Source organism: Haliotis rufescens, unplaced genomic scaffold (genome assembly GCF_023055435.1).
Source record: "Haliotis rufescens isolate VD_foot unplaced genomic scaffold, xgHalRufe1.0.p SCAF_14, whole genome shotgun sequence".
Taxonomy (NCBI): Eukaryota; Metazoa; Mollusca; class Gastropoda; order Lepetellida; family Haliotidae; genus Haliotis; species Haliotis rufescens.
This window is the reverse complement of record NW_025963824.1, coordinates 36379996-36407994: the sequence shown is the minus strand read 5'-3', so window position 1 is coordinate 36407994 and position 27999 is coordinate 36379996. Positions and strand designations below refer to the sequence as shown.

Sequence of the window (27999 nt, the reverse complement as noted above, 5' to 3'; positions counted from 1 at the left end):
ATTCGAATAAAATGGATTTTGAGAACTAATTATAATGTACTTCCAGCATATTCAAACGGAAATATTGATTTATTCAGATTATTGTGTTAAGAAACATGTAACGTGTTGGAATGGAACGTTTAAGATGCTGGTAAACGCGTGGAGGTTTCTAACGCTACACTCCATATTTCAGAAATATAATTATTCTACCTCGACACAACCCTGACAACCTGATCTGTTAAGTCGCCTCCTACTACAAACCCAGTAAAGTTAGGATGTGTTCTCAGTCGCCACCTACTACAAACCCAGTAAAGTTAGGATGTGTTCTGAGTCGCCTCCTACTACAAACCCAGTAAAGTTAGGATGTGTTCTCAGTCGCCACCTACTACAAACCCAGTAAAGTTAGGATGTGTTCTGAGTCGCCTCCTACTACAAACCCAGTAAAGTTAGGATGTGTTCTGAGTCGCCTCCTACTACAAACCCAGTAAAGTTAGGATGTGTTCTGAGTCGCCTCCTACTACAAACCCAGTAAAGTTAGGATGTGTTCTGAGTCGCCTCCTACTACAAACCCAGTAAAGTTAGGATGTGTTCTGAGTCGCCACCTACTACAAACCCAGTAAAGTTAGGATGTGTTCTGAGTCGCCTCCTACTACAAACCCAGCAAAGTTAGGATGTGTTCTGAGTCGCCACCTACTACAAACCCAGTAAAGTTAGGATGTGTTCTGAGTCGCCTCCTACTACAAACCCAGTAAAGTTAGGATGTGTTCTGAATCGCCTGCTACTACAAACCCAGTAAAGTTAGGATGTGTTCTGAGTCGCCTCCTACTACAAACCCAGTAAAGTTAGGATGTGTTCTGAGTCGCCTCCTACTACAAACCCAGTAAAGTTAGGATGTGTTCTGAGTCGCCTGCTACTACAAACCAAGTAAAGTTAGGATGTGTTCTGAGTCGCCTGCTGCTACAAACCCAGTAAAGTTAGGATGTGTTCTGAGTCGCCTCCTACTACAAACCCAGTAAAGTTAGGATGTGTTCTGAGTCGCCTCCTACTACAAACCCAGTAAAGTTAGGATGTGTTCTGAGTCGCCTGCTACTACAAACCAAGTAAAGTTAGGATGTGTTCTGAGTCGCCTGCTGCTACAAACCCAGTAAAGTTAGGATGTGTTCTGAGTCGCCTCCTACTACAAACCCAGTAAAGTTAGGATGTGTTCTGAGTCGCCTGCTACTACAAACCAAGTAAAGTTAGGATGTGTTCTGAGTCGCCTCCTACTACAAACCCAGTAAAGTTAGGATGTGTTCTGAGTCGCCTGCTACTACAAACCCAGTAAAGTAAGGATGTGTTCTGAGTCGCCTGCTGCTACAAACCCAGTAAAGTTAGGATGTGTTCTGAGTCGCCACCTACTACAAACCCAGTAAAGTTAGGATGTGTTCTGAGTCGCCTCCTACTACAAACCCAGTAAAGTTAGGATGTGTTCTGAGTCGCCTCCTACTACAAACCCAGTAAAGTTAGGATGTGTTCTGAGTCGCCTGCTACTACAAACCCAGTAAAGTTAGGATGTGTTCTGAGTCGCCTGCTGCTACAAACCCAGTAAAGTTAGGATGTGTTCTGAGTCGCCTCCTACTACAAACCCAGTAAAGTTAGGATGTGTTCTGAGTCGCCTGCTACTACAAACCCAGTAAAGTTAGGATGTGTTCTGAGTCGCCTCCTACTACAAACCCAGTAAAGTTAGGATGTGTTCTGAGTCGCCTCCTACTACAAACCCAGTAAAGTTAGGATGTGTTCTGAGTCGCCTGCTGCTACAAACCCAGTAAAGTTAGGATGTGTTCTGAGTCGCCTGCTACTACAAACCCAGTAAAGTTAGGATGTGTTCTGAGTCGCCTCCTACTTCAAACCCAGTAAAGTTAGGATGTGTTCTGAGTCGCCTCCTACTACAAACCCAGTAAAGTTAGGATGTGTTCTGAGTCGCCTGCTACTACAAACCCAGTAAAGTTAGGATGTGTTCTGAGTCGCCTGCTGCTACAAACCCAGTAAAGTTAGGATGTGTTCTGATCCTAATTCCCTGTGGATTCTCTGGCGTATAACAACAAATTGAATAGGAGGATTTCTAATCATGATGAAAGTTTGAGCCCCTGTATCATGATTCTGTCTGGCGGTGTGGAGTTTAGGACTGAACATTGAAGAATGATCTGCTTTCACCCTGGTTCTTAGCAATATTCCATTTATCTGTTAGAAATTGATTTCTACTTTTATGATGGTGAATGCCAGATTGAGAACTTTTGCGAACCGATCGTTTAATATTTCTGATGGGGAGTAGGTGGGGGGTAGAAAATGTACGAAAGGGTTAAAAGATGCTGTCGACAATGCTATTGTATTATTTCAAGTAGTAAATATATCTGAAGAAGTGCATTTAATACAACGTTTAATAAATATGAAAGAAAAAATTATATTTCCACAATGTTTCTAAATTTACAAGAATGAATTCCTGAACAAACAGCAGCTGAATTTAGTTTCAAACTCCCAGGCTTGTATACCTTCTGAGAAGATATTTACTAAACTAACTATAACGACAAACCGACAAAGCCAATGTAAGAGTGAGTGAGTGAGTATGGTTTTTCGCCGCTTTTAGCAATATTCCAGCAATATCACGGCGGGGGACACCAGAAATGGGCTTCACACGTTGTACCCATGTCGGGAATCGAACCCGGGTCTTCGGCATGACGAGCGAATGCTTTAACCACTAGACTACCCGACCGCCCCCCAATGTAAGAGGAAAGGTACCAGAAATGCAATAGATGGGAGGAACATATGTTGAGCAGAAATGCCCGGCAATCAATAACTTTTCCAATATAAAAGCGATGTAACTCTGTCCGTAATCATACGAAATATCTATTGAACATGTAAGTGTATATGATAAGCATGCGTTAATGGCACCCTTCAAGTAATCAACTATCACCAGGTGTTCGGTAAAAAAGGTGAGCGTATCTTGTCTTGTCGGTTGCACCCGTCACAAACACATGCAAAGACAAGTCAAGGGGGCACATATAAAAACACGGTAACATGCAATGAAGTCTACAAATCAAATTAGAAACAGTATCGAAAATAAACAATAACCAACATAAAGAAATATAAATACTGCTTCATAAAACAGAATAGCCCACAGATAGGAACTCAAAATGCAGTCACAGGCAAAGGCAAATTATAACAAGTTGTTAATGTGAGTTACTGGAAGGTAATAACTCTACATATATATTTGTCTTTGGAATTATAGTTTTGACTGGATTGACTTGTAATGAAATATTTTCAGAAGCAATATGTAAACAAATTCCAAAATAATAAATTGCAATTCTCCCCAGCAATTCTTGTGTTCTTTACACGTGAACTGTCTGGTTATTTTGCACTCTTATCAAGAGGATGTTTTAAGCAGGCAGCTGCCTTTCTTTGGTTCGAATCCGACATTTCTCCAGTTTGCACACGTTGTTGATCAGCGCTACACCTGTGCCCACAGACTTCATTCAAATGGTAAGCGCATGACCTGTCGTTTGACGCTCCCCTAACACATGAAGCTGACATAACTAAAAATGCAGTTCAATGCAGCGTTTAACCTAAATTCAGTCGCCCCATGGATTGACTCATCATTGACTGACATTGAACCAATTACTTTGTTCTACAAGAATGTATCGACAAGAAGAGCTTTTTTATAATTAATAAATTTTGTTTATTGTTCGAGGGCATTTACGCGGTTTTACAGGACAATAGACAGAAATATAGCATGGCAGCTTGACCAAAGCTAATTAAAGTAATATCTATTACAATTAATGACGTAAGTAACTTTGTTAATTTATAAAATTCAGTTGGATTATTAATTGGATTGTTGGTGGATATTTATTATGTTTAATGTTGACACAATAATGATAAGGTTTAAAAGATTGTTATTTTTCGTTAAATAACCAAAAACAACATTTTCTTTGGATATTGCTACCGTATTTTGGGTAATATCCAAATTTCCTTTTCTCGCCAGATGGAGCTCACTTTCTTACATTCCAAAAATATATGTATAACATCTTCTGCTTCATTAGAACAGTAGCTGTAACTTGTACTGTCTACGTATCCCATTTTATCAAGAAGACAGTTTGTTGGCAATATATGATTTAAAATTTGAAACTGGAACCATTGTATACTCAACAACAAAAGTTCCTGTGACACCAATATTTTAGTGTATTTTTCAAAGAAGTAAAGTTTGATTTTCAAAATTGTAGTACATGTATGGATTCAGAAAAAATCAAAAACAAATTACGCAATTATTCAACATTACGAAATGCCACGCCTGTCCGAAAATGAGCGTCTGCGAGCCATTTAACGTCCACAGAAACACCATTTGGTGTTTATGGCAACGTTGGCCTCAGACGAATGCAGTCAGAGACCATCCTCGGAGTGGCAGGCCACGCGTAACTGCAAGAAGCATCCCTGGCCTTCGACGAATATCTTTACAAACCGTACGTCGTCGCCTCAGATGTGCAGGGATTATCGCCAGAAGACCCGCCAGACGTCCCATTTTGACAGCAAACCACCGCCCATCACGTCTACAGTGGTGCAGACAGCGTCTACGCTGGACGGAAATGCAGTGGGGACAAGTTATATTCAATGACGAGTCTCGTTTTCACCTCAGCCACAGCGATGGACGGATTCGAGTGTACCGAAGTCGAGGTGAACGTTACGTCAATCATTGTGTCATGGAAGAAGATCGGTTCGGGGGCGGCAGCGTTATGGTATGTGGTGGGATTACAGCAAGACAGAGGACCCGTTTGATAGTGGTAGAGGGAAATCTCAATGGACAGCGCTACAGCGACGAGATCAATGGCCCTGTTGTTCTACCGTTTTTGCGTCGTCATGGCCCAGGTATTACCTTTCAACATGACAACGCCCGGCCTCATATTGCTCGACTTGTTCAACAAAACAACGGCTCGCTCCCCTGATCGCTCACCAAACGAGCACATGTTGGATGAGATTGATCGGCGCCTTCGACGTCAACCACGTGTTCCACAGACACTCCAGGAACTTCGAAACATGCTCCAGCAGATATGGACAGATATCCCACAGGACTTTGTGCGACGCCTGGTCCATTCCATGAGACGATGTGTTGCTTGCATCGCAACCAGAGGTGGACACACACGCTTTTAAATTGTAAATTGACATTTTGGCATGGTCATGGTTTTTTTTATGAAATAACGCATTTTCTGAAGTCAGTATGGCAAATTAAACCATTTGAACATTTACAGGAGTCTTTTATCTGGTGCAAACCGAAATTGTTTCAGATTTGGTAAAAAACATAACTTTGCATTAAATCGTATTCAATGTCACAGGAACTTTTGTATACTCTCAGTATAGTTAAGTCACGCTCGTGCACCTAAACGGGATAGAATTGACCCTGTCCCTGTCGTGTTCTTCAACATCGTGTCCAAGTCCGTACTCCCATTTAGCAAAATGATCATGTCTCTCACATATATTTGTCATAGGTTTTTGTAGAAATACTGCGAACTTGAAGATGATATATATGACATGGTAAAAAGGGAGATTGTGGGAAATTGCAAATTTTGATAATCATTGGCTTCGACAGTATTGTTTAACAGCAAGAACCTGTGTAGGTTAAAAAATTGGTTTTCAAATTGAAAACGGTTTTAAAGGTTCCTAATGACATAAATTGTCAGTTATTATCTAGAAGATTATTAACGAAACGTATCCCTTTTACAAACATTCTTTATAGAATATACTGGTATTTCCTATTTCTATGTTCTCGTTATGCCATGTATATTGTGCTATATTGTCATTTATACGCTCGATGTGGGTGTTATCTATGAATTACCACCAGGCTTTATTAAGGTCCTCATAGTATATATTATTTATCTTGGTAATCATTTGTAATCTTAATGTCTTGCGGGTAATTTCGAATGCATTAAAGGGTCCAGAACGAGGTATATTTAAGATGAATAATCGACACCACTTTGATTTCGAATTTGATGCTCTACGTCCCATATCTTTTGGCAATGTATTAATTCTAGTACTGTGGGACATTTTATACCTCCGTCTAATGTTTCACATATAATTTGACTTCTCTTTTCTTTGTCGGGTTTACCTACCCAAATGAATAAGAAACGTTTAAGCTTAGTATCTGATGGATATGGTAGAGATGAAAATAAATGCTTACATTTTGGTAGAATTAGTGATTTTAGCACGGTATACCTCCGTAAGAGAGTAAGATTTCTTGAAGATCAAATGCACAAGAGTGTTTCACATATTCGCAATGCATTATCATAATTCAAGCTGATCATTTCGTCGAGATCAGTACTGAATAATTTCAAGTAGATCGAACGGATCTTGCCTCCAATCCAGGTTGACATGTCAATCTTGACATAGTTTTAATCTAGAATGCTTTTTTGATCCTACCCAGAGTATCCCTGTTCTGTCTATGTGAACTTTTAAGCCAGAAAGTCCAGCACAGAAACTGAGAACCTGTAGTAGGGTCTAGAGAACAAGTTGTGCCATCTGCAAATCGTGAGAGTAAATATATAATATTACCAATCTTAATTTCTTTTATGTCACTGTTGTTTATAATCATTATTGCTAGTATTTCAGCACATACTATAAAGACATAGGGAGACAAAGGATCACCTTGTCCGCAACCTCTATATATTTTTTTTAAATGGGGATCCAAAGCATTCAGCTGGTACACATGATTTAATTACGTTGTTAAATTGTTTTATCCATCTTCTTATTGAATTTCCAAAACCAAGAAGAGCTGCCAACAAACTGAAAGACAATTACGCAAAGATACTCTGCTTAAAAGTATTCTGTTTTAATAATTCAACACAGCAATAATACACCAGTACAAAAATACAGGGGTAGAGACACACAGGACTATACTAATACACTCCTTCAATAACGCTACAATAATACAGCAAGTCCACAATACGGTAAAGGTAGCCTCAATTTAAAACTTCCTTCTGATTATCAATTCTGAATTAAATGATTATGCACCTTACCAAAACGTGTTCAGTAGAGGTAAAATGAAATGAGCTTTATCGTCGCGTTCAAGATTAGAACACTTATATTGTGTGTTCAGCAAACACCAGTGCATACTTTCTGCCTATACCCGAGTACTTTTCATAGTGGATGTAATTCAAGCTGAGGCACAGAGCAGAGGTTGGGTAACCATCCCTCTCTGACAGTGGCCAAGATTCAGTTGCCAGAGACTATTCACCCGATTTTGAAACGCCATATCTCCTCCACAAAGAAATGTCGTGTCACGCTCTATGTAACTTAGCTTGCTTAATGGTAATTAGGTTAATGGTCATCACTACAAAATATGTGGTACAATGGTCACACTATGTGGCAACAGTAGTAAACAATATGATGACATAGGCCTTAATGATAAAGTCATCGCACTCACGAATGCACACTTAAATAGTTTGAAATCAAGCACGGGGTCAGACTTGAAGCAGTATGATGGAAACGGGTGGAAATGTCAGTGTTTTCCGATAGGTTTCCGGTGTGATGTGACTCGAAACGCCGTCGTCTCTCATAATATATAGATACAGTCTCCATAGGCTTCTACCGCCAACATTGTTTCTGTGTCTGAAATAATGTATCCATGTAACGCTTCCAGATTGTTCCGACCTGTGAAGATCCCGGGTAGAATAGGTCCTCAGCTACCCATGCTTGCGTGAAAGGCGACTAGGTGACTAACGGGATCGGATGGTCAGGCTCGCAGATTTGGTTGATGCATGTCATCGTATCCCATTTGCCCGGATCGATGCTCACGATATCAATCACTGGATTAGTCCAGACTCCTCGATGTTTTACAGACCGACGTCACATAGCTGGAATATTGCTGATTGCAGCAACAAACAAACAAATTCCAGATTGTTCTATTGCCAACAATGATATAGAAAGTGACGAGATATATTTTATGACAGCTTCACTCGGCAAACACTTTCTGTGTGGTAACAGTATTTGAGCTGCCGTGGCGTTGGGATGTCAACATTGATGCAACATTATTATCAGAAAAACACCCACAGTAGACACAGATCTATAACAATAAGAAACGTATATAACCAGTTCTGTTTGGTTGTTATCACTTCTAATTTGAAAGATACTATGTTGAAATTTCAAGATACTATGTTGAAATTTCCAGATGTCATGTTGAAATGTCGAAGTTAGTAAGTTGAAATTTCAAGATAATGATTTTGAAATTTCAAGATAATAAGCTGAAATTTCAAGATGTTATGTTGAAACTTAAAGATGTTGGCCATCTTCCCGAGGCAAGAGAGTTAACTGATTTTAAAAGTCCAGTTTCCAACCTTGCCGAACCAGGCTGGAATTCCTGGGCTCGATCGTAGGGCCACCAGTGGTTATTATGAGTTATGTCCCTTCTGAGCCTTCTCCTTTGGACCAATCCAATGCCATCACTTGCATTTGTTTCACACAAAATGGCGGGACCCAGTCAAGACGATCTGATCGATAATCAAGATCTATTTTGTGATAAAACGGCTCTTACATCGCGAAGTGCATCAAATCACGTGAGCACCTTGATTAAAAACATGAAAGGGTTTCGAAAATATCTGTTGACAACGAGTTGGCGGTGCACATGCTTTGCAAATCCTGAAATCGACCGAAATCTGCACGACAGTTTACGAACCGGATTTCGATTTCGGTTCGCGATTTTGATTGGACTATGCATAGACTCGTTAGTCCAGCCAAAATGTAACTCCATAATAGCAGCCTAGTTCGACAAGGTTGGAAACTGGACTTTTATGAGTTGCTCAGGAGGATTGATTCAATACCCCAGATTTCACTATTATGTAGGATTACAGGCTCGATTAATGTTTTGAATATTTTACAAGCAAGAGCTATAAGTAAACTGAAAATATAAATTTCAGACAAAGTATAAAAACAATTTCGGTGAAGTCTATCTAAAACACATAACCTAAATACAACAATAGTGTATGCAGAAAATGTTAATCGTCTGTTACATGTTTGCGAGATAACACGCGAAAAAGTAAAACACGTGCACCACGGACAACTGCAAATGCACGTGCGGGTAAGGGTATAACACGATTGCAACGGCAAGTCAGACATCCACAGTGATAAAAAAACACAAAAGAAATGCCACGACTCACAGTCGAACAACGTGAACGAGCCTTGGGTATGATACAGATTGGAGCCACCCACGCCCATATTGCACAAACCTTCGGTTGCTCCCGTGTTGCCGTTACCAACTTGATGCAACGTTACAGACGGACAGGGCGGACCGCTGACAGGCCAAGAACAGGCAGACCCGGGGTGACCACGCCCCATGATGACCGGTACTTGCGTACCTTGCACCTCCGAAATCGCTTCCTGACGGTGACGTCATCGGCGACAAATGCCTTAGGTCACAGGGTTAGTCGACAGACAGTGGCCAGGAGACTCAGGGCTAATGGAATCAGGGCTTTTAGACCATACAGAGGACAGCTATTGACAGCGCAACATCGTCGTCTGCGATTGAGATGGGCCCGGACTGTACGACGTTGGCAACGACGTGACTGGCAGAGGGTTGTCTTCACTGACGAAAGTCGATTCTGTATGTTTAGGGCTGATGGAAGACAACGTGTTTACCGCCGAAGGGGTGAACGAACGGCGGCATGTTGCGTGCAGGAGGTCGTACCATATGGTGGAGGGAGTGTCATGGTGTGGGGAGGGATCTGTGGGCAGGAGAGGACACAGCTAGTCATTGACGGAAACTTGACAGCTCAGCGTTACATGGATAACATTCTTCGTCCAGTTGTCCTACCATTTCTCCAACAGCAGCCACGTGGTGTCATTTATCAGCATGACAACGCTAGAGCCGATACAGCCAGAATTGTCACTAACTTCCTCGCAGCCAACAACGTCAACGTCCTGCCGTGGCCTGCACGCTCACCCGACATGTACCCCATAGAACACCTCTGGGACTTGATGGATCGTCGTGTTCGACAACGACCACACTCTCCAGCCAACCGGCAAGAACTGATCTTTGCCCTCCAAGAAGAATGGGGTCAAATCCCACGTGACCTCATCAGACGACTGACTTTTTCTGTGCGTCGAAGAGTTTTTGCGTGTATTGAGGCATTTGGTGGTCACACACGCTACTTATGACTCGTTATTGAACGTGAGCGATTGTTTATGTACTCTGGCTTTTGTCCATGATTCTGAAAGCTCGAGTTTTGTACCGCACCCAACTTTAGGGGGTTCTGACGTCATTCTCGATCGCGGTATGATTGTCATTTTCAGTGTTGATTATGTTGATATATTGATCTTCTCAATACACGTTACTTCATGCATGTATGTTTTGTTGTTTTTGAGCAAGAGTGATTTCAAACTCTGGTAGAGTTTCTTTTGGACGACAGTTTATATCTTGGTTGAAATGGTAGGCTGAATTCGAAGCCTTTTTCAGGAGAGGTTTAGCACAATTTTAAAGTTTAGCATTTGCTTCAAATGTAATTCCTAAGAAGTAATATCTGTCCCTCACTAGTTCTCTTGTATCACCCACGGTCCAAATATTCTTTTCTTCCATTTTACTTAATTTGCCAAACACCACAACATTTGTTTCGTCACCATTAATCGTTCAGTTATTTGTTGCACAAAATACACTCAGGCCATCAAGTAACACATGTAGGCATTTGGGGATCGGCCAATAGTTCTAAGTCATTGGCAAGCAACAAATGACAAATGTACAAACCATTAAGTGTTACATTATTACGAACAGATTTGACATAATATGTTAGATCATTGAAGAATAGAAATAATGTTGGAGACAACATGCATCCTTGTCATACCCCGATGCTGTATTTAAAGAATTGTGAAATGCACTCGTCAGTTTTACCCTTAACAAGAGATATCATATAGCGATCCTATTACGTTTAATACATGTCCTGAGATTTTATTTGATAAAAGCTGTGTTGAGAGTAGTGATCTATCAACTGAATCAAAGGCCTTTTGAAAGTCTACAAAGCAAGCGGATAGTATGTTGTAGTGTTATTTATGTTAAAATAACAAATACCTCATCTGATGTTCGGTAGCCGTTCTAAATCCAGACTGACAGTGGTCTTGTAAAAGAGCTTTTACCACGTATTCCATTATTCTTTTACGTATAAACTTGCAAAATAGTTTCTTCATTACCTTATCTTCGCCTGGACTTCTGTTTGTTTTAAATTGTTTTATAAAAGTGAGAATTTCATGAGCTGTTATTGGTTTATTAAGACTGCCACACATATCTCTTTGTTTTAGTGTCGAGAATATCTCGGGAGTCAGTATACTGTGTCTGAGTGGGGTATTCATGTTAAACTGCGGCATGGTATCTCATTGTGCTAGCACTATATATCGGCATTAGTCCGGACTAGTACAAGCAGCCACACACACGTGCGTGCACGTCGCTACATAAGTGTAATAATCTTGGAAGCGACGTAAAACCCCTTTTCACCTCACCACATATTCTTTCTAGCATCACTGACATAATGTTATACGTCCTCGTTATCCTCGTTATAACGCTACTGATGGGGTTGTCGCGTCCCCCATAGTTGACTATTCGTTCAATAGCACATCATATTGATATACGAACGTAATCCTGTTTTACCATACATTAATTGGATTGTCTCTTTTTCAAATGTTAACGAACGCCTTATGATGGGGACTAGCGCTCGTTTGTAGCAAGAGGAAATTCTGTATTGCGCATTTAAAGATGAACTATGGCTTTTCCAGGAAAGCCATTTTTAGCGTACCGTCATCCGGGCGGAATAATAGGGGCGCCAGACGCCTGGCGGCTGCAGTATCGTAAACCCCATTTTCGCTTCATGACACTGCGTCAAACAAAGCATCGAGTGACTGTTTAAAGATTTGGGTATTCCTTCTCCAAAACTCAAAGAATCGTCTCACTCAAATCAGCGGTTGACATTTACACGGGTTCCTTGCCCCTGTTAATATGACTCAGGCGTCAGAAGTTGTGTCATACCATCACATGATCACAGCAAGGGACAAATGATATCATTCGGAAAGATCAAGGACCTGGAATAAAAGTCAAAGGGTAGAGTTCAGCTTACTTCGTCGCCTTACGTCGGTAATGGGCAGTCACGTGGTATAAACACACAGTCGACATTTTGAGGGTTGCCAGCGTGACTGCGTTTGTGGTGAATGTATAACCTTCCTCGGTGTAAGTATTGTCTGCATTCATATTGATGGCTATGATTATGTACATAACTATATTAGTTAAAGACACGGTGGTGTTCAATATAATGGTCACACATCGAGGGGATTGTGTACCCGACTGTGTGGACAGTTGCCTTGTCATACAGCTAGTGTATTAAACGCTCTGCCAGTTGTATGACATCATCTATGGCCAGGGAACAAAACACGCCTAATGACTATATAGAAAGTCCTACATGAATTACCTTACTGTAATAGACCTGTGAAGATCCCGGTTAGAATTTGTCTTCAGCAACCCATTCCTGCTTGACGTAAGAGGCGACTAACGGGATCGGGTGGTCAGGCTCCCTGACTTGGTTGATGCATCTGATCGTATGTCATTGCGTACATAGACGCTCATGTGAATCACTGGATTGTCTGGTTCAGACGCAATTATTTTCAAACTGCAGTCATATAGCTGGAATATTGCAAATTGCGGCACACACTTTCGAAATAGTGAGAGAGTTGTGTTTTACCCCACCTTTAGCAATATTCCAGCAATATCACGGCGGGGGACACCAGAAATGGGCTTCACACATTGTACCTATGTCGGGAATCGAACCCATCTTCGTCGTGACGAGCGAACGCTTTAACCACCCGACCGCCCCCACTTTCGGAAAAAAGACTGGCATGTGTAACTCGGGAAACACGCACGCCCCACGCCACAAACGCCTCCATTACAATTAACAATGTTTACACACGCATAAGTCTACAACGGATAACAGAAATACCAGCTGGTGTCATATTGCGCCTACGAGGATAGAGTACTCTGAGCCTTGGGGGAACCTAAAGCCTGTGCCCAAATAATTCTTGAATGATTTGAGCCGAGGATTGGATTGGGTCTCCTCCACCGGCCAGTCGTTGTTTTGTTTGTTTGTTTGTTTGTTGTTTAACGCCGCGCTCAGCAATATTCCAGCTTTATTACCGCGGTCTGTAAATAATCGAGTCTGGGTCAGACAATCCAGTGATTGACATCATGAGCATTCGAATACGACTACATGCATCAACCAAGTCAGCGAGCCTGACCACCCGATCCCGTTAGCAGCCTTTTACGACAAGCATAGTCGCCTTTTACAGCAAGCATGGGTTGCTGAAGACCTATTCTACCCCGGATCTTCACGGGTCCAGTCGTTGCTGAAGCCACTTAATGCCGAGTGCCAGGAAGGATACACCGGTAATTCATCTGAATTTGTCACACTCAGCTTAACACAAGGGTCTTATCCTGTTGAAAGTCGTCATTGAGGTCAAGTGTTGTGTAATTATGTCTCAATGCACCAACCGTATACCACAGAGTCATCGAGATCTAGAATTAAACAGACGCCTGGCTGTTGGTTTGAGTGGCAGGTGATGAGTGGTGTATGCTATCCGTGGAACTCGAGGAGTTTGCCTCTCAGAACGATGTGGATGAAAATACAGCCCCAAGACTGTAACTCCATCTTCACTGGTGGTGTTAGACTAACATTTAGTCTCTGAAATCTTATATTACACAATATCCTTCTTGACTCTAAAAATAAAAAAAAATCTCTATGCTGATTTCAGATGTGGAATAGAGCTAGCTTGAGATGGCTAGACTTGCTTTTGTATGCATTTCTAGATTATTATTTTTTCATAAAATAAATATATTCCACGGTCATGGTGCAGGACTATGGTGGTGTTCATAAGGGAAGCAATTGCAGTTGCTATGTACCACCTAAATTAACGTCCGCATGATACTATATACCTTACCAGATGTACTGGGTCCTAATTTTCTGTTTGATTTATCGCGTCCCGTTTTCATGCTTAATGTTTGCACTGGGTAACAGTCCAGGTGTGTGATTGTGTGTAGGGTTGAAAGCCGCCAGGGCACCTTCAAAACATGTTTCGAAACATATTCCATTAAAAGTAACCTTGAAAACATGCCAAACACACAGCAAACTCATACCGTGTAGAACGTCAACACCGGAGAAACATCTACATCATCTGCCGGAACACAGTCCATTTGGGTCAAATGCAAACTGAAAAGTATATGACTGGAAAATCAGTGATGACACCAGGTGTTGGCGGAATGGGTACGCTTGTCCCGCTCACCAGGCAGAACCCGCCACACACACACGTTCCATAAAAAGTAAGTGGATGCTGCCTCACCGCGCACATCCGTACTCCTGCCCGGCGAGCGGCCTGCAAACCAAATAATCATGTGACACGATATCGCGTTTACTCCTCGTATTGAAACTAAAGACGATGTAATAATTTGCATTTACGTCTGCATACAAAAGACGTTTTAGTAGTATCAGTCGGGGTATATTAGGCTAACATCTAGTACTCTGCAATGAACATATCTCTACAGAAAAAAACGTTGTTAGGTTATCTTAATAAAAAATATAAGAAAAGGGAGCGCAGAGACTCCTCAATTCCCGATACTGCAGTAATCTAGACTTGCCAAACATTATAGACTTGCATGGGCTGATTAGATATATTTGTATCAGGGTTTGTATGACAGACTAAATGTATGTTAACTTATAATATATAATATAATATACATAATATGATGAGTAGTAACTAGCCGCTCTACGCTGTGATTGCCAGGATAAGTTATGAATTTAGACCCTGGGAGAAACCCCGTACTATAAATAGAACAGCCCCAAGCGGTGGCATGTGGTCCTTTGCACACGGGCTTATGCTTCTATAAGCAGAATGTGAAGCCAGGCCGCGTAGTTGGAGTAGGCCGCGTAGTTGGAGTAGAGGTAAGGCAGGCTGTTGGTTCTCCTTTATAATTATGTGTTGAACAGACTTTGAAGTATGCTGATGGTATAACTACATGCATGTCAGCGGTGCTATGCTGTAACTAGGGCAGCTGATGGACGGAGTGGTATTTGTCCAAAACACCCATTCCCCTTTTCTGGACCGACTAAACTCTTTAACATTGTCCAAAATAAGGAGAAATTTGATGTTGCGCAAGACGCCAACGCGCTTCAGAGAGGCATTTGGGGTGTGGGCTCAAGCGTAACAGAGCTGTACATCATTTTATCATGACTACCTCCCATGAACAGACTTAAAAAACAATATTTTGTCAAGTGAGGTGAGGTGAAATGGGGTTTAACGTCGCGTCCAAGATTATTGCACTTATATAGCGACGTGCATGTACGTGTGTGTGTGTGTGTTTGGCTGCTTGTACTAGTCCGGACTGATGCCGATTTTTAGGGCTAGCTCACTGAGATACCATGCCGCAGTTTAACATGAATACCCCACTCAGACACAGTATACTGACTCCGAGCTGACCAGTCCTTGTATTAGCCCCGTAATGCCGAGCGCCAGACAGGGTAACAACAAGTACCATTTTTTAACGTCTTTTGGCATGACGCGGCCGGGCATCGAACCCCGGACCTTCCGCTCTCCGGGCGGACGCTCTACCATTAGATCACGGAGGCGGTCATTTTCCCAAGTGACAACACTGGCCTAAGAATACGCGGATAAAGGCTTCTGATCATTCTTTATTATGGCCATCTCGCAAGCGGCGGCTTATATTTCCCCTCTGGATTAACACTGACCGGAAGTGTGCAAGAACGAACATTTAGACAACTTCTTGCGTGGATCGATGATGGCAAACATATTAGTCCAGATTATTTACAGGTCACTGTCATACGTGCAGCGTTAAACAACATGCATCACTGCAAGTACCTGGTGTATACTGGTAGAACGGGTTTATGATCGACAACTCGACACCATTTTACTGTGTCACTCAGAGCTTTACGGCATGTTCGTGAGGTTTGTTTGTTTGTTTGTTTGTTGTTTAACGCCCCACTCAGCAATATTCCAGCTACATGACGGCGGTCTGTACATAATCGAGTCTGGATCAGACAATCCAGTGATTGACATCATAAGCATCGATCCGCGCAATTCGGATACGATGACATGCATCAAGCAAGTCAGCGAGCCTGACCACCCGATCCTGTTAGTATCCTTTTACGACAAGCATAGTCGCCTTTTACGGCAAGCATAGTCGCCTTTTACGGTTAGCATGGGTTGTTGAAGACCTATTCTACCCCGGATATACACGGGTGACATTACGATTTGATGTCAGGCTGGTGGAGTATGCCTGACACATGAAACATGAGACATTACAATTGGACATTACAACTGGACATTACAGCTGGACATTACAACTGGACATTACAGCTGGACATTACAGCTGGACATTACAACTGGACATTACAGCTGGACATTACAGCTGGACATTACAACTGGACATTACAACTGGACATTACAACTGGACATTACAGCTGGACATTACAACTGGACATTACAACTGGACATTACAGCTGGACATTACAACTGGACATTACAACTGGACATTACAACTGGACATTACAGCTGGACATTACAACTGGACATTACAACTGGACATTACAGCTGGACATTACAGCTGGTCATTACAACTGGACATTACAACTGGACATTACAACTGGACATTACAGCTGGACATTACAGCTGGACATTACAACTGGACATTACAACTGGACATTACAGCTGGACATTACAACTGGACATTACAACTGGACATTACAGCTTGACATTACAACTGGACATTACAGCTTGACATTACAACTGGACATTACAGCTTGACATTACAACCGGACATTACAACTGGACATTACAACTGGACATTACAGCTGGACATTACAGCTGGTCATTACAACTGGACATTACAGCTGGACATTACAGCTGGTCATTACAACTGGACATTACAACTGGACATTACAACTGGACATTACAGCTGGACATTACAGCTGGTCATTACAACTGGACATTACAACTGGACATTACAACTGGACATTACAACTGGACATTACAACTGGGCATTACAACTGGACATTACAGCTGGTCATTACAACTGGACATTACAACTGGACATTACAACTGGACATTACACCTCGATATTATAATGTCCCTGGTATATGCGACAAACATATGTCAATTAAATGTCAATTGTACAAGTCATAAGTTCAATTCACTGCTGACGAAACATGACTTGTTAGATATAATATCAAATGCCATTATCAGGAATAATCTGTAAAAGGGTCAGCAAATAATATCAAGGAGAAGAATTAACACAGTTCATAGATGATTTTCTTTTCAAATCCTTACATGCTACCAGGGTCTGGTGGTAGAGCGTCCGCCCGGAGAACGGAAAGTCGTGGGTTCGATCCCCGGCTGCGTCATACAAAAGGATGTTAAAAGATAGTACTTGTTGTTACCCTGTCAAGCGTATCACATTAAGGGGCTTAAACAAGAATTGGTCGAATCTAAGTCAGTATCGTATGCCTGAGAGGGGTATTCATGTTAATCTGCGGCATGGTATCTAAGTAGGCTAGCACTATAAATCGGCATCAGTCCGGACTAAGTACAAGCAGCCACAGACACACGGGCATGCACGTCGCTATAAAAGTGCAATAATCTTGGACGCGACGTTAAACCCCATTTTACCTTTCACTTCACTTTACGTGCTAACAGGAACGTACATGTGCATGGTCTGTTTATAAACCTTTTTTGTCATTATGTTTACAGGATAAGCTTTCCAAGACACCAAATCTGTGGACCAGATTGAAAGTGATGACGTGATTTCGGATCAGGCCTCTACAATGGATGTTACAAAGGACGAGAGCCCGCCCAGCGTGATAGCTGTTAGCCATCATGATACTGATGATGTTCAGGGTGCTTCTGGAGGTGGGGAGACGGGGGAGACTCCCCATGACTTACACAGCAATCCGTCTGGTGCTTCCAGGTTCAGTGTGTCACATTCCGGAGAATCGCGGGAGAATTCTGAGACTGGAAACAAAAGGGACCTGAGTGTCTGCAGCAAATGGAAAGTAACCGAAAGGCTTAATGAGAAAATGCTTGCCTCTCGCAAACCTTCATTACTGGCACCAATCGCTAAGTGGATTTGGACATTACTTCTTGGACTGTTGCTTCTCGCATGCCTGTCAGCCAGCAAGTTGTCTGTCGTTGGTCTAGCAGAGAGATTAAACAACTCTACAAGAGGAGCCATATCTGCGAGCACCAGAGACGGGAGAATAGAAGCTATTCGTGTATTTCTGATGATAGCCATGATTCTACTCGTGCCGTACTGTTTCAATCTTCTCAGAGCTTTGTTCCTGGCGACCTTCAGGAACGACATGCCGTGGCCAAGCAGCAAGTCTTTAATAATAGTCAGTATATTCAGGAACGACATGCCGTGGCCAAGCAGCAAGTCTTTAATAATAGTGAGTATATTCAGGAACGACATGCCGTGGCCAAGCAGCAAGTCTTTAATAATAGTGAGTATATTCAGGAACGACATGCCGTGGCCAAGCAGCAAGTCTTTAATAATAGTCAGTATATTCAGGAACGACAAGCCGTGGCCAAGCAGCAAGTCTTTAATAATAGTCAATATATTCAGGAACGACATGCCGTGGCCAAGCAGCAAGTCTTTAATAATAGTGAGTATATTCAGGAACGACATGCCGTGGCCAAGCAGCAAGTCTTTAATAATAGTCAGTATATTCAGGAACGACATGCCGTGGCCAAGCAGCAAGTCTTTAATAATAGTCAGTATATTCAGGAACGACATGCCGTGGCCAAGCAGCAAGTCTTTAATAATAGTCAGTATATTCAGGAACGACATGCCGTGGCCAAGCAGCAAGTCTTTAATAATAGTCAGTATATTCAGGAACGACATGCCGTGGCCAAGCAGCAAGTCTTTAATAATAGTCAGTATATTCAGGAACGACATGCCGTGGCCAAGCAGCAAGTCTTTAATAATAGTGAGTATATTCAGGAACGACAAGCCGTGGCCAAGCAGCAAGTCTTTAATAATAGTCAGTATATTCAGGAACGACATGCCGTGGCCAAGCAGCAAGTCTTTAATAATAGTGAGTATATTCAGGAACGACATGCCGTGGCCAAGCAGCAAGTCTTTAATAATAGTCAGTATATTCAGGAACGACATGCCGTGGCCAAGCAGCAAGTCTTTAATAATAGTGAGTATATTCAGGAACGACATGCCGTGGCCAAGCAGCAAGTCTTTAATAATAGTGAGTATATTCAGGAACGACAAGCCGTGGCCAAGCAGCAAGTCTTTAATAATAGTCAGTATATTCAGGAACGACATGCCGTGGCCAAGCAGCAAGTCTTTAATAATAGTCAGTATATTCAGGAACGACATGCCGTGGCCAAGCAGCAAGTCTTTAATAATAGTCAGTATATTCAGGAACGACATGCCGTGGCCAAGCAGCAAGTCTTTAATAATAGTCAGTATATTCAGGAACGACATGCCGTGGCCAAGCAGCAAGTCTTTAATAATAGTGAGTATATTCAGGAACGACAAGCCGTGGCCAAGCAGCAAGTCTTTAATAATAGTCAGTATATTCAGGAACGACATGCCGTGGCCAAGCAGCAAGTCTTTAATAATAGTCAGTATATTCAGGAACGACATGCCGTGGCCAAGCAGCAAGTCTTTAATAATAGTCAGTATATTCAGGAACGACATGCCGTGGCCAAGCAGCAAGTCTTTAATAATAGTCAGTATATTCAGGAACGACATGCCGTGGCCAAGCAGCAAGTCTTTAATAATAGTCAGTATATTCAGGAACGACATGCCGTGGCCAAGCAGCAAGTCTTTAATAATAGTCAGTATATTCAGGAACGACATGCCGTGGTCAAGCAGCAAGTCTTTAATAATAGTCAGTATATTCAGGAACGACATGCCGTGGCCAAGCAGCAAGTCTTTAATAATAGTCAGTATATTCAGGAACGACATGCCGTGGCCACGCAGCAAGTCTTTAATAATAGTCAGTATATTCAGGAACGACATGCCGTGGCCAAGCAGCAAGTCTTTAATATTAGTCAGTATATTCAGGAACGACATGCCGTGGCCAAGCAGCAAGTCTTTAATAATAGTCAGTATATTCAGGAACGACAAGCCGTGGCCAAGCAGCAAGTCTTTAATAATAGTGAGTATATTCAGGAACGACATGCCGTGGCCAAGCAGCAAGTCTTTAATAATAGTCAGTATATTCAGGAACGACATGCCGTGGCCAAGCAGCAAGTCTTTAATAATAGTCAGTATATTCAGGAACGACATGCCGTGGCCAAGCAGCAAGTCTTTAATAATAGTCAGTATATTCAGGAACGACATGCCGTGGCCACGCAGCAAGTCTTTAATAATAGTCAGTATATTCAGGAACGACATGCCGTGGCCACGCAGCAAGTCTTTAATAATAGTCAGTATATTCAGGAACGACATGCCGTGGCCAAGCAGCAAGTCTTTAATAATAGTCAGTATATTCAGGAACGACATGCCGTGGCCAAGCAGCAAGTCTTTAATAATAGTCAGTATATTCAGGAACGACATGCCGTGGCCAAGCAGCAAGTCTTTAATAATAGTCAGTATATTCAGGAACGACATGCCGTGGCCAAGCAGCAAGTCTTTAATAATAGTCAGTATATTCAGGAACGACATGCCGTGGCCAAGCAGCAAGTCTTTAATAATAGTCAGTATATTCAGGAACGACATGCCGTGGCCACGCAGCAAGTCTTTAATAATAGTCAGTATATTCAGGAACGACATGCCGTGGCCAAGCAGCAAGTCTTTAATAATAGTCAGTATATTCAGGAACGACATGCCGTGGCCAAGCAGCAAGTCTTTGATAATAGTCAGTATATTCAGGAACGACATGCCGTGGCCAAGCAGCAAGTCTTTGATAATAGTCAGTATATTCAGGAACGACATGCCGTGGCCAAGCAGCAAGTCTTTGATAATAGTCAGTATATTCAGGAACGACATGCCGTGGCCAAGCAGCAAGTCTTTAATAATAGTCAGTATATTCAGGAACGACATGCCGTGGCCAAGCAGCAAGTCTTTAATAATAGTCAGTATATTCAGGAACGACATGCCGTGGCCAAGCAGCAAGTCTTTAATAATAGTCAGTATTTTCAGGAACGACATGCCGTGGCCAAGCAGCAAGTCTTTAATAATAGTCAGTATATTCAGGAACGACATGCCGTGGCCAAGCAGCAAGTCTTTAATAATAGTCAGTATATTCAGGAACGACATGCCGTGGCCAAGCAGCAAGTCTTTAATAATAGTCAGTATATTCAGGAACGACATGCCGTGGCCAAGCAGCAAGTCTTTAATAATAGTCAGTATATTCAGGAACGACATGCCGTGGCCAAGCAGCAAGTCTTTAATAATAGTCAGTATATTCAGGAACGACATGCCGTGGCCAAGCAGCAAGTCTTTAATAATAGTCAGTATATTCAGGAACGACATGCCGTGGCCAAGCAGCAAGTCTTTAATAATAGTCAGTATATTCAGGAACGACATGCCGTGGCCAAGCAGCAAGTCTTTAATAATAGTCAGTATATTCAGGAACGACATGCCATGGCCAAGCAGCAAGTCTTTAATAATAGTCAGTATATTCAGGAACGACAAGCCGTGGCCAAGCAGCAAGTCTTTAATTATAGTCAGTATATTCAGGAACGACATGCCGTGGCCAAGCAGCAAGTCTTTAATAATAGTCAGTATATTCAGGAACGACATGCCGTGGCCAAGCAGCAAGTCTTTATTAATAGTCAGAATATTCAGGAACGACATGCCGTGGCCAAGCAGCAAGTCTTTAATAATAGTCAGTATATTCAGGAACGACATGCCGTGGCCAAGCAGCAAGTCTTTAATAATAGTCAGTATATTCAGGAACGACATGCCGTGGCCAAGCAGCAACTCTTTGATAATAGTCAGTATATTCAGGAACGACATGCCGTGGCCAAGCAGCAAGTCTTTGATAATAGTCAGTATATTCAGGAACGACATGCCGTGGCCAAGCAGCAAGTCTTTAATAATAGTCAGTTTATTCAGGAACGACATGCCGTGGCCAAGCAGCAAGTCTTTAATAATAGTCAGTATATTCAGGAACGACATGCCGTGGCCAAGCAGCAAGTCTTTAATAATAGTCAGTATATTCAGGAACGACATGCCGTGGCCAAGCAGCAAGTCTTTAATAATAGTCAGTATATTCAGGAACGACATGCCGTGGCCAAGCAGCAAGTCTTTAATAATAGTCAGTATATTCAGGAATGAGACATGCCATGGCCAAGCAGCAAGTCTTTAATAATAGTGAGTATATTCAGGAACGACATGCCGTGGCCAAGCAGCAAGTCTTTAATAATAGTCAGTATATTCAGGAACGACATGCCGTGGCCAAGCAGCAAGTCTTTAATAATAGTCAGTATATTCAGGAACGACATGCCGTGGCCAAGCAGCAAGTCTTTAATAATAGTCAGTATATTCAGGAACGACATGCCGTGGCCAAGCAGCAAGTCTTTAATAATAGTCAGTATATTCAGGAACGACATGCCGTGGCCAAGCAGCAAGTCTTTAATAATAGTCAGTATATTCAGGAACGACATGCCGTGGCCAAGCAGCAAGTCTTTAATAATAGTCAGTATATTCAGGAACGACATGCCGTGGCCAAGCAGCAAGTCTTTAATAATAGTCAGTATATTCAGGAACGACATGCCGTGGCCAAGCAGCAAGTCTTTAATAATAGTCAGTATATTCAGGAACGACATGCCGTGGCCAAGCAGCAAGTCTTTAATAATAGTCAGTATATTCAGGAACGACATGCCGTGGCCAAGCAGCAAGTCTTTAATAATAGTCAGTATATTCAGGAACGACATGCCATGGCCAAGCAGCAAGTCTTTAATAATAGTCAGTATATTCAGGAACGACAAGCCGTGGCCAAGCAGCAAGTCTTTAATAATAGTCAGTATATTCAGGAACGACATGCCGTGGCCAAGCAGCAAGTCTTTAATAATAGTCAGTATATTCAGGAACGACATGCCGTGGCCAAGCAGCAAGTCTTTATTAATAGTCAGAATATTCAGGAACGACATGCCGTGGCCAAGCAGCAAGTCTTTAATAATAGTCAGTATATTCAGGAACGACATGCCGTGGCCAAGCAGCAAGTCTTTAATAATAGTCAGTATATTCAGGAACGACATGCCGTGGCCAAGCAGCAAGTCTTTAATAATAGTGAGTATATTCAGGAACGACATGCCGTGGCCAAGCAGCAAGTCTTTAATAATAGTCAGTATATTCAGGAACGACATGCCGTGGCCAAGCAGCAAGTCTTTAATAATAGTCAGTATATTCAGGAACGACATGCCGTGGCCAAGCAGCAAGTCTTTAATAATAGTCAGTATATTCAGGAACGACATGCCGTGGCCAAGCAGCAAGTCTTTAATAATAGTCAGTATATTCAGGAACGACATGCCGTGGCCAAGCAGCAAGTCTTTAATAATAGTCAGTATATTCAGGAACGACATGCCGTGGCCAAGCAGCAAGTCTTTAATAATAGTCAGTATATTCAGGATTTTGTTCCACAACGCCTCTTGTGTTCTACTGCGTTTACAATAAAATGTGATTCAGAATTCAAAAGTGTTTTTATCGACCCTCCACTAGCAATTCTAAATGCATAATTGCAGGATTTAAACAAGAACAAGTGCCTTAATGGCACACTTACAAATCGCATTTGTTAAAAAAATACCTTGTGACATTTTCTCTTATGAGAGACCACTGATATATACACTTCGGGACAGGGAACATAAACACAATTTGATGAAAATTATATCAAATTCTATCAATAATAAAATATAATATTCAACGTCCAACAGAAGATGACCATCAGTCTCGATCATCTGCCAACTCCTTTGGGGGTAATACGTAAATATCGAGAAACATGTTTGCCCTGATAGTATTTGAATGTGGGCATCAATTCTCGAGGAAAGGGTTGTTCAATCATCACAATGTTTCAGAAGTGGGTCCAAATCCTATTATCTTCCGTCCAAATGCCAGATCCGCCATGGTATTTATTCTTGTTTGACATGCCGTAAACCAAGCTCACTCACTCACTCACTCTTACACTCAAACACTCACTCATTCATACACTCACTCACTCACTGAAATGCTAAATTTATGTTTTTCAGGGAGTTGCTGTTGCCGTAATGGAGGCATTTGGACTGTGTTTGTTTGCATTGAAAGTGTTGGTCAAACACAAAGGCTACCTTGCCATACTTCTCATGAATGCTGTGTTTGTCGTACCATTCCTTGTCAAAACAGTCTTCTACGCAACAAATCGACGACAACATCGAAGAGGCAAATGGATCTTTGATCATGTGCTTGGGGGCATCTTTCAGATCACTGGTTTTGGCTTGGTTGTGTTCCTTGTTTCAGAACAAGACAGTGGTGATATATGGCATGTGTTCGTTGCCCTTGTCTGTCTCACTGTAGCCTGGGTCCCACACATACAACAACTGACCGTAAATCCGACACGGAGACCTGACGAGACATCTGACGGGACTGGAAATGGTGTAGAAGACACTGAAACCAGCGTTGCTGGAGGCGGTGGACAATCAACCAATCCAACTACCCAAGTCGTCATTACTACATGGAAGATGGCAATGATTTCCAACTTTGTTAAAGTTGTCAGTGTGCTTATTTTCAGCTATATATTGTTTTTTATTGATGGCAACGTCTACACTACTGATACTTCTGAAGAATTCCTTGAGGCATGGAGGTTTATCGTCAACAGTGATTTTAATTACTTTCTCACAAATATAATTACAGTACTGGTTGGATACTTTGTGTCGGTACTTGCCTGCCAGACTGGCTTACAGAAATGGGCCTTCGCTGTCCCTATCTGTGTGACCGGTCCTCTCTTCCTGGTGGTGATGTTGGTGAAAGACTGGTGTACTTTTGTCATGCCATTCTCTCCGGGGGCGTGTGTAGACGACTACAGTAAGGTATGGGCAATGATAGCAGCCACAGCGTGTTTCTTCCTGGCTCATCTTCTGTCTGCAACATTGCCGATTTTCAGAAGCAAGTCCACCATTCTCCAGAAGGAATCATCAGTAAGTATTCTGGTTTTATCTGGTATAACCAATGAAGTTAAGGGATGTAATATGGCATACAACGTACACTATTTCTTTCAAGTCTACGTTGTTTGTTTGTTATCCCCCCCCCCCCCCCCCCGGCATATAATGCGGGGGGATATAGTGATCAGCCAGTCTGTCTGTCCGTCCGTCTGTCCGTCCGTAATCATTTCCTTTTCCGGGGCAGAATTCGAAAACCATTCAGTGTATTTGATCGAAACTTAGCAAATCTATCAGGCACATACTGAAGTGGTGCCTTTTGATATTTTGGGATTTTTCTCATTTTATTTTTTTTTAATTTTTATGGAATGAAGTTGGACATAGACTCAATTAGGGATGGGGTCCGTTTCCGGGGCAGAATTCGAAAACCATTCAGTGTATTTGATCGAAACTTGGCAAATCTATCAGGCACATACTGAAGTGGAGCCTTTTGATATTTTGGGATTTTTCTAATTTTTATTTTTTTAAATGTTTATGGAATGAAGTTCGACATAGACTCAATTGGGGATGGGGTTCGTTTCCGGGGCAGAATTCGAAAACCATTCAGTGGGTAAACAATGTATGCTTCTAAAAGAACATTCAACTGTAGACTCATTACATACAGAATTGCACATTTACTAGTGGTTACTTTACAGACAGCTGCCGGGGAGATATGTCATCTTTCTGATGACTCTTGTTTGTTGTTTATTGCCGAACTCAGCAATATTCCAGCTATATGACGGCGGTCTGTAAATAATCGAGTCTTGACCAGATAATCCAGTGGTTGACATCATGAACATCGACCAATGCAATTGGGATACTATGACATACATCAACCAAGTCAGCGAGCCTGACCACCCGATCACCGGACCCCCTTTGCTTGGCAGAGTAAGCTTACTGTAGGTCCCGAACAGGATTTCTTGAATATTCATGTCCGGGAATGAGAAGGGTTGTATGACATAAGGCCATTGTGGCTATATTGCACTTTACGGGTGAGTCAGACAGCTGTGGGACGTTGCTCATAATATCAATCATCGGTTTGTCTGGTACTCGATTATTTACAGTGAAGTCATGAAGACTGTTTGATCGGATGTGTGCATTGTCCTACATGATATTGTGATTGGAGCACCTTTAAGTTCTTGTTCTTTTCAAGTTTCCCTGGCTTTCAGTTGGGTTTTAAGAGGTGTGGAGGTGGTGAAGTATGTTTCAATACCTTTTTAATTACTTACCAACCTCTAAAATGTCATTTAAACAGTGCGGAAATATAGCAGGAATCTAGCTGACATCAATGTAAAACAACAAACGAAGATATAGGAAATGATAAAACCATCATTTCAGAACCTGTCCGCTGCTCATTATGACTGTAAATGGTATCCAGAAGCATGCTTTCAATGTTAACCTCTTATGACTTCCAGATAGTGTGGCAACCAATCAATCTTGTCAGTTTTATGATGATTGGTTGACACAAGCAAAAGGTATCATTTCAAAAACCCGAGGCCATATTCACTTAAAGATTGAAGTTGTATTTGTTGACGTTCATCAGCTGATGAACGTCAACAAATACAACGTTAGTCCTTATATTGACAGATGCATCAATCAAAACAAAACAATCCATTAAACATAAATTTTTAATTATTTAAAACGAACTATATCAGCGCGGAGAGTCGTAACTTCATCCGTCCCAAACATTCCATTTGGAGTGACATCCCTTGGTTTTACAAACGGCAGAAACTGGCGGCTACGACAACGTCATTTGCTTAAAATAAAAGTTGCACCCAGTAAAGTTAGCGTTGGAAAGAAACCCAGACCCGGCTGATGCTGAAAATGGATTGATAATATTTTAAGGCAAGAATGCAGTATACCGGACAACTTCCGCCATTTGGGTAAGGGATGTGCACGAGCTTGTCGCCTCGCTAAAACAACAGGGGTCACTCAACGGCCTGAATTAAATGCTTTCGAAAGTAAATGAAATGTTTAATTACCAAAGTTGATACAAAATACTTTATTAGTCAAACAAACATGGCGGATTGGTGTCCGGTATACTGCAGGTGTACCGTAACGTTCTGTGAACTTTGGGCGTGTCTTTGAGTGGTGATTTCTTTTGGTAAGTCGAGCATTCTCTGTTAAAGCTTCGAATGGACGCTTCATTTCGGTGACCCGACATATACATGATCTGTCTGACTTCAGAGCCTGCATCATTCAAAGCCTAAATCGATGTTGCTCTCAGTTTATGTTTTATGTTATTTTTAGACATTGAGGAATTCCCGCAAAGTAGTTCTGTATGTCTCCGCGCGATTGACAACGTAATCACGCGACACACTGACGTTCATCGGGAAATGATTGACAGACAGCTTGGTAGTCTTCACCAAGGCGAGGTCACCCGCTACTGTCAATAGAACACTTTCAAATTATATATGTTATATTGTGGACATATTAATTTTGATAATTTTATCATCATCAGATATTCTGGCTGCCGTCTTACAATGGAGTCTTGCTGGAACAGTGGTTGATGCTCAACATGCAGACAAGACCACGTGAACAGCTGCGACCAGGACCACACAAATCCCACACCAAGAGTCAAGTGTACATCTGCACCACCATGTACAGAGAGGTGACCTCGTGCATTTTTCCTGAATTCATTTTAATGTTAGGGAAACAGTTTCAAGTCAACGCATTTTTTCATTGAAGAGATAATATACAGATGTATGGGTTTTGAGTCAAAGAGTGTGTTCACACTTCAGTTCTAGTCATGTCAAGTTCTAATGGATTTAAATGAAAACGTTTACGTTTTAATATGGTCTAGATACTAGGTTGGTTGGTTGGTTTGTTGTTTTACGCCGCACTCAG

General features: G+C 41.9%; 1 protein-coding gene across 4 annotated transcripts in view; it reads left to right on the top strand.

Moving 5' to 3' along the window:
* Positions 1 to 11795: 11795 nt before the first annotated feature.
* Positions 11796 to 27999, top strand: part of LOC124113184 — a 40608-nt gene continuing 24404 nt past the window's right edge. Inside the window, exons 1-4 of one of the 4 annotated variants that reach the window (XM_046473454.2) lie at positions 11796 to 12196; positions 17773 to 18413; positions 24229 to 25152; positions 27614 to 27763. In XM_046473454.2, the coding sequence (XP_046329410.2) occupies positions 17847 to 18413; positions 24229 to 25152; positions 27614 to 27763 (1641 nt within the window). In that variant the 5' untranslated portion in view covers positions 11796 to 12196; positions 17773 to 17846. Of the gene's footprint in view, positions 12197 to 14887; positions 14952 to 17772; positions 18414 to 22430; positions 22520 to 23336; positions 23600 to 24228; positions 25153 to 27613; positions 27764 to 27999 lie in introns of those variants that run through there. The other 3 variants (XM_046473455.2, XM_048395377.1, XM_046473458.2) reach the window with 3 other exon arrangements.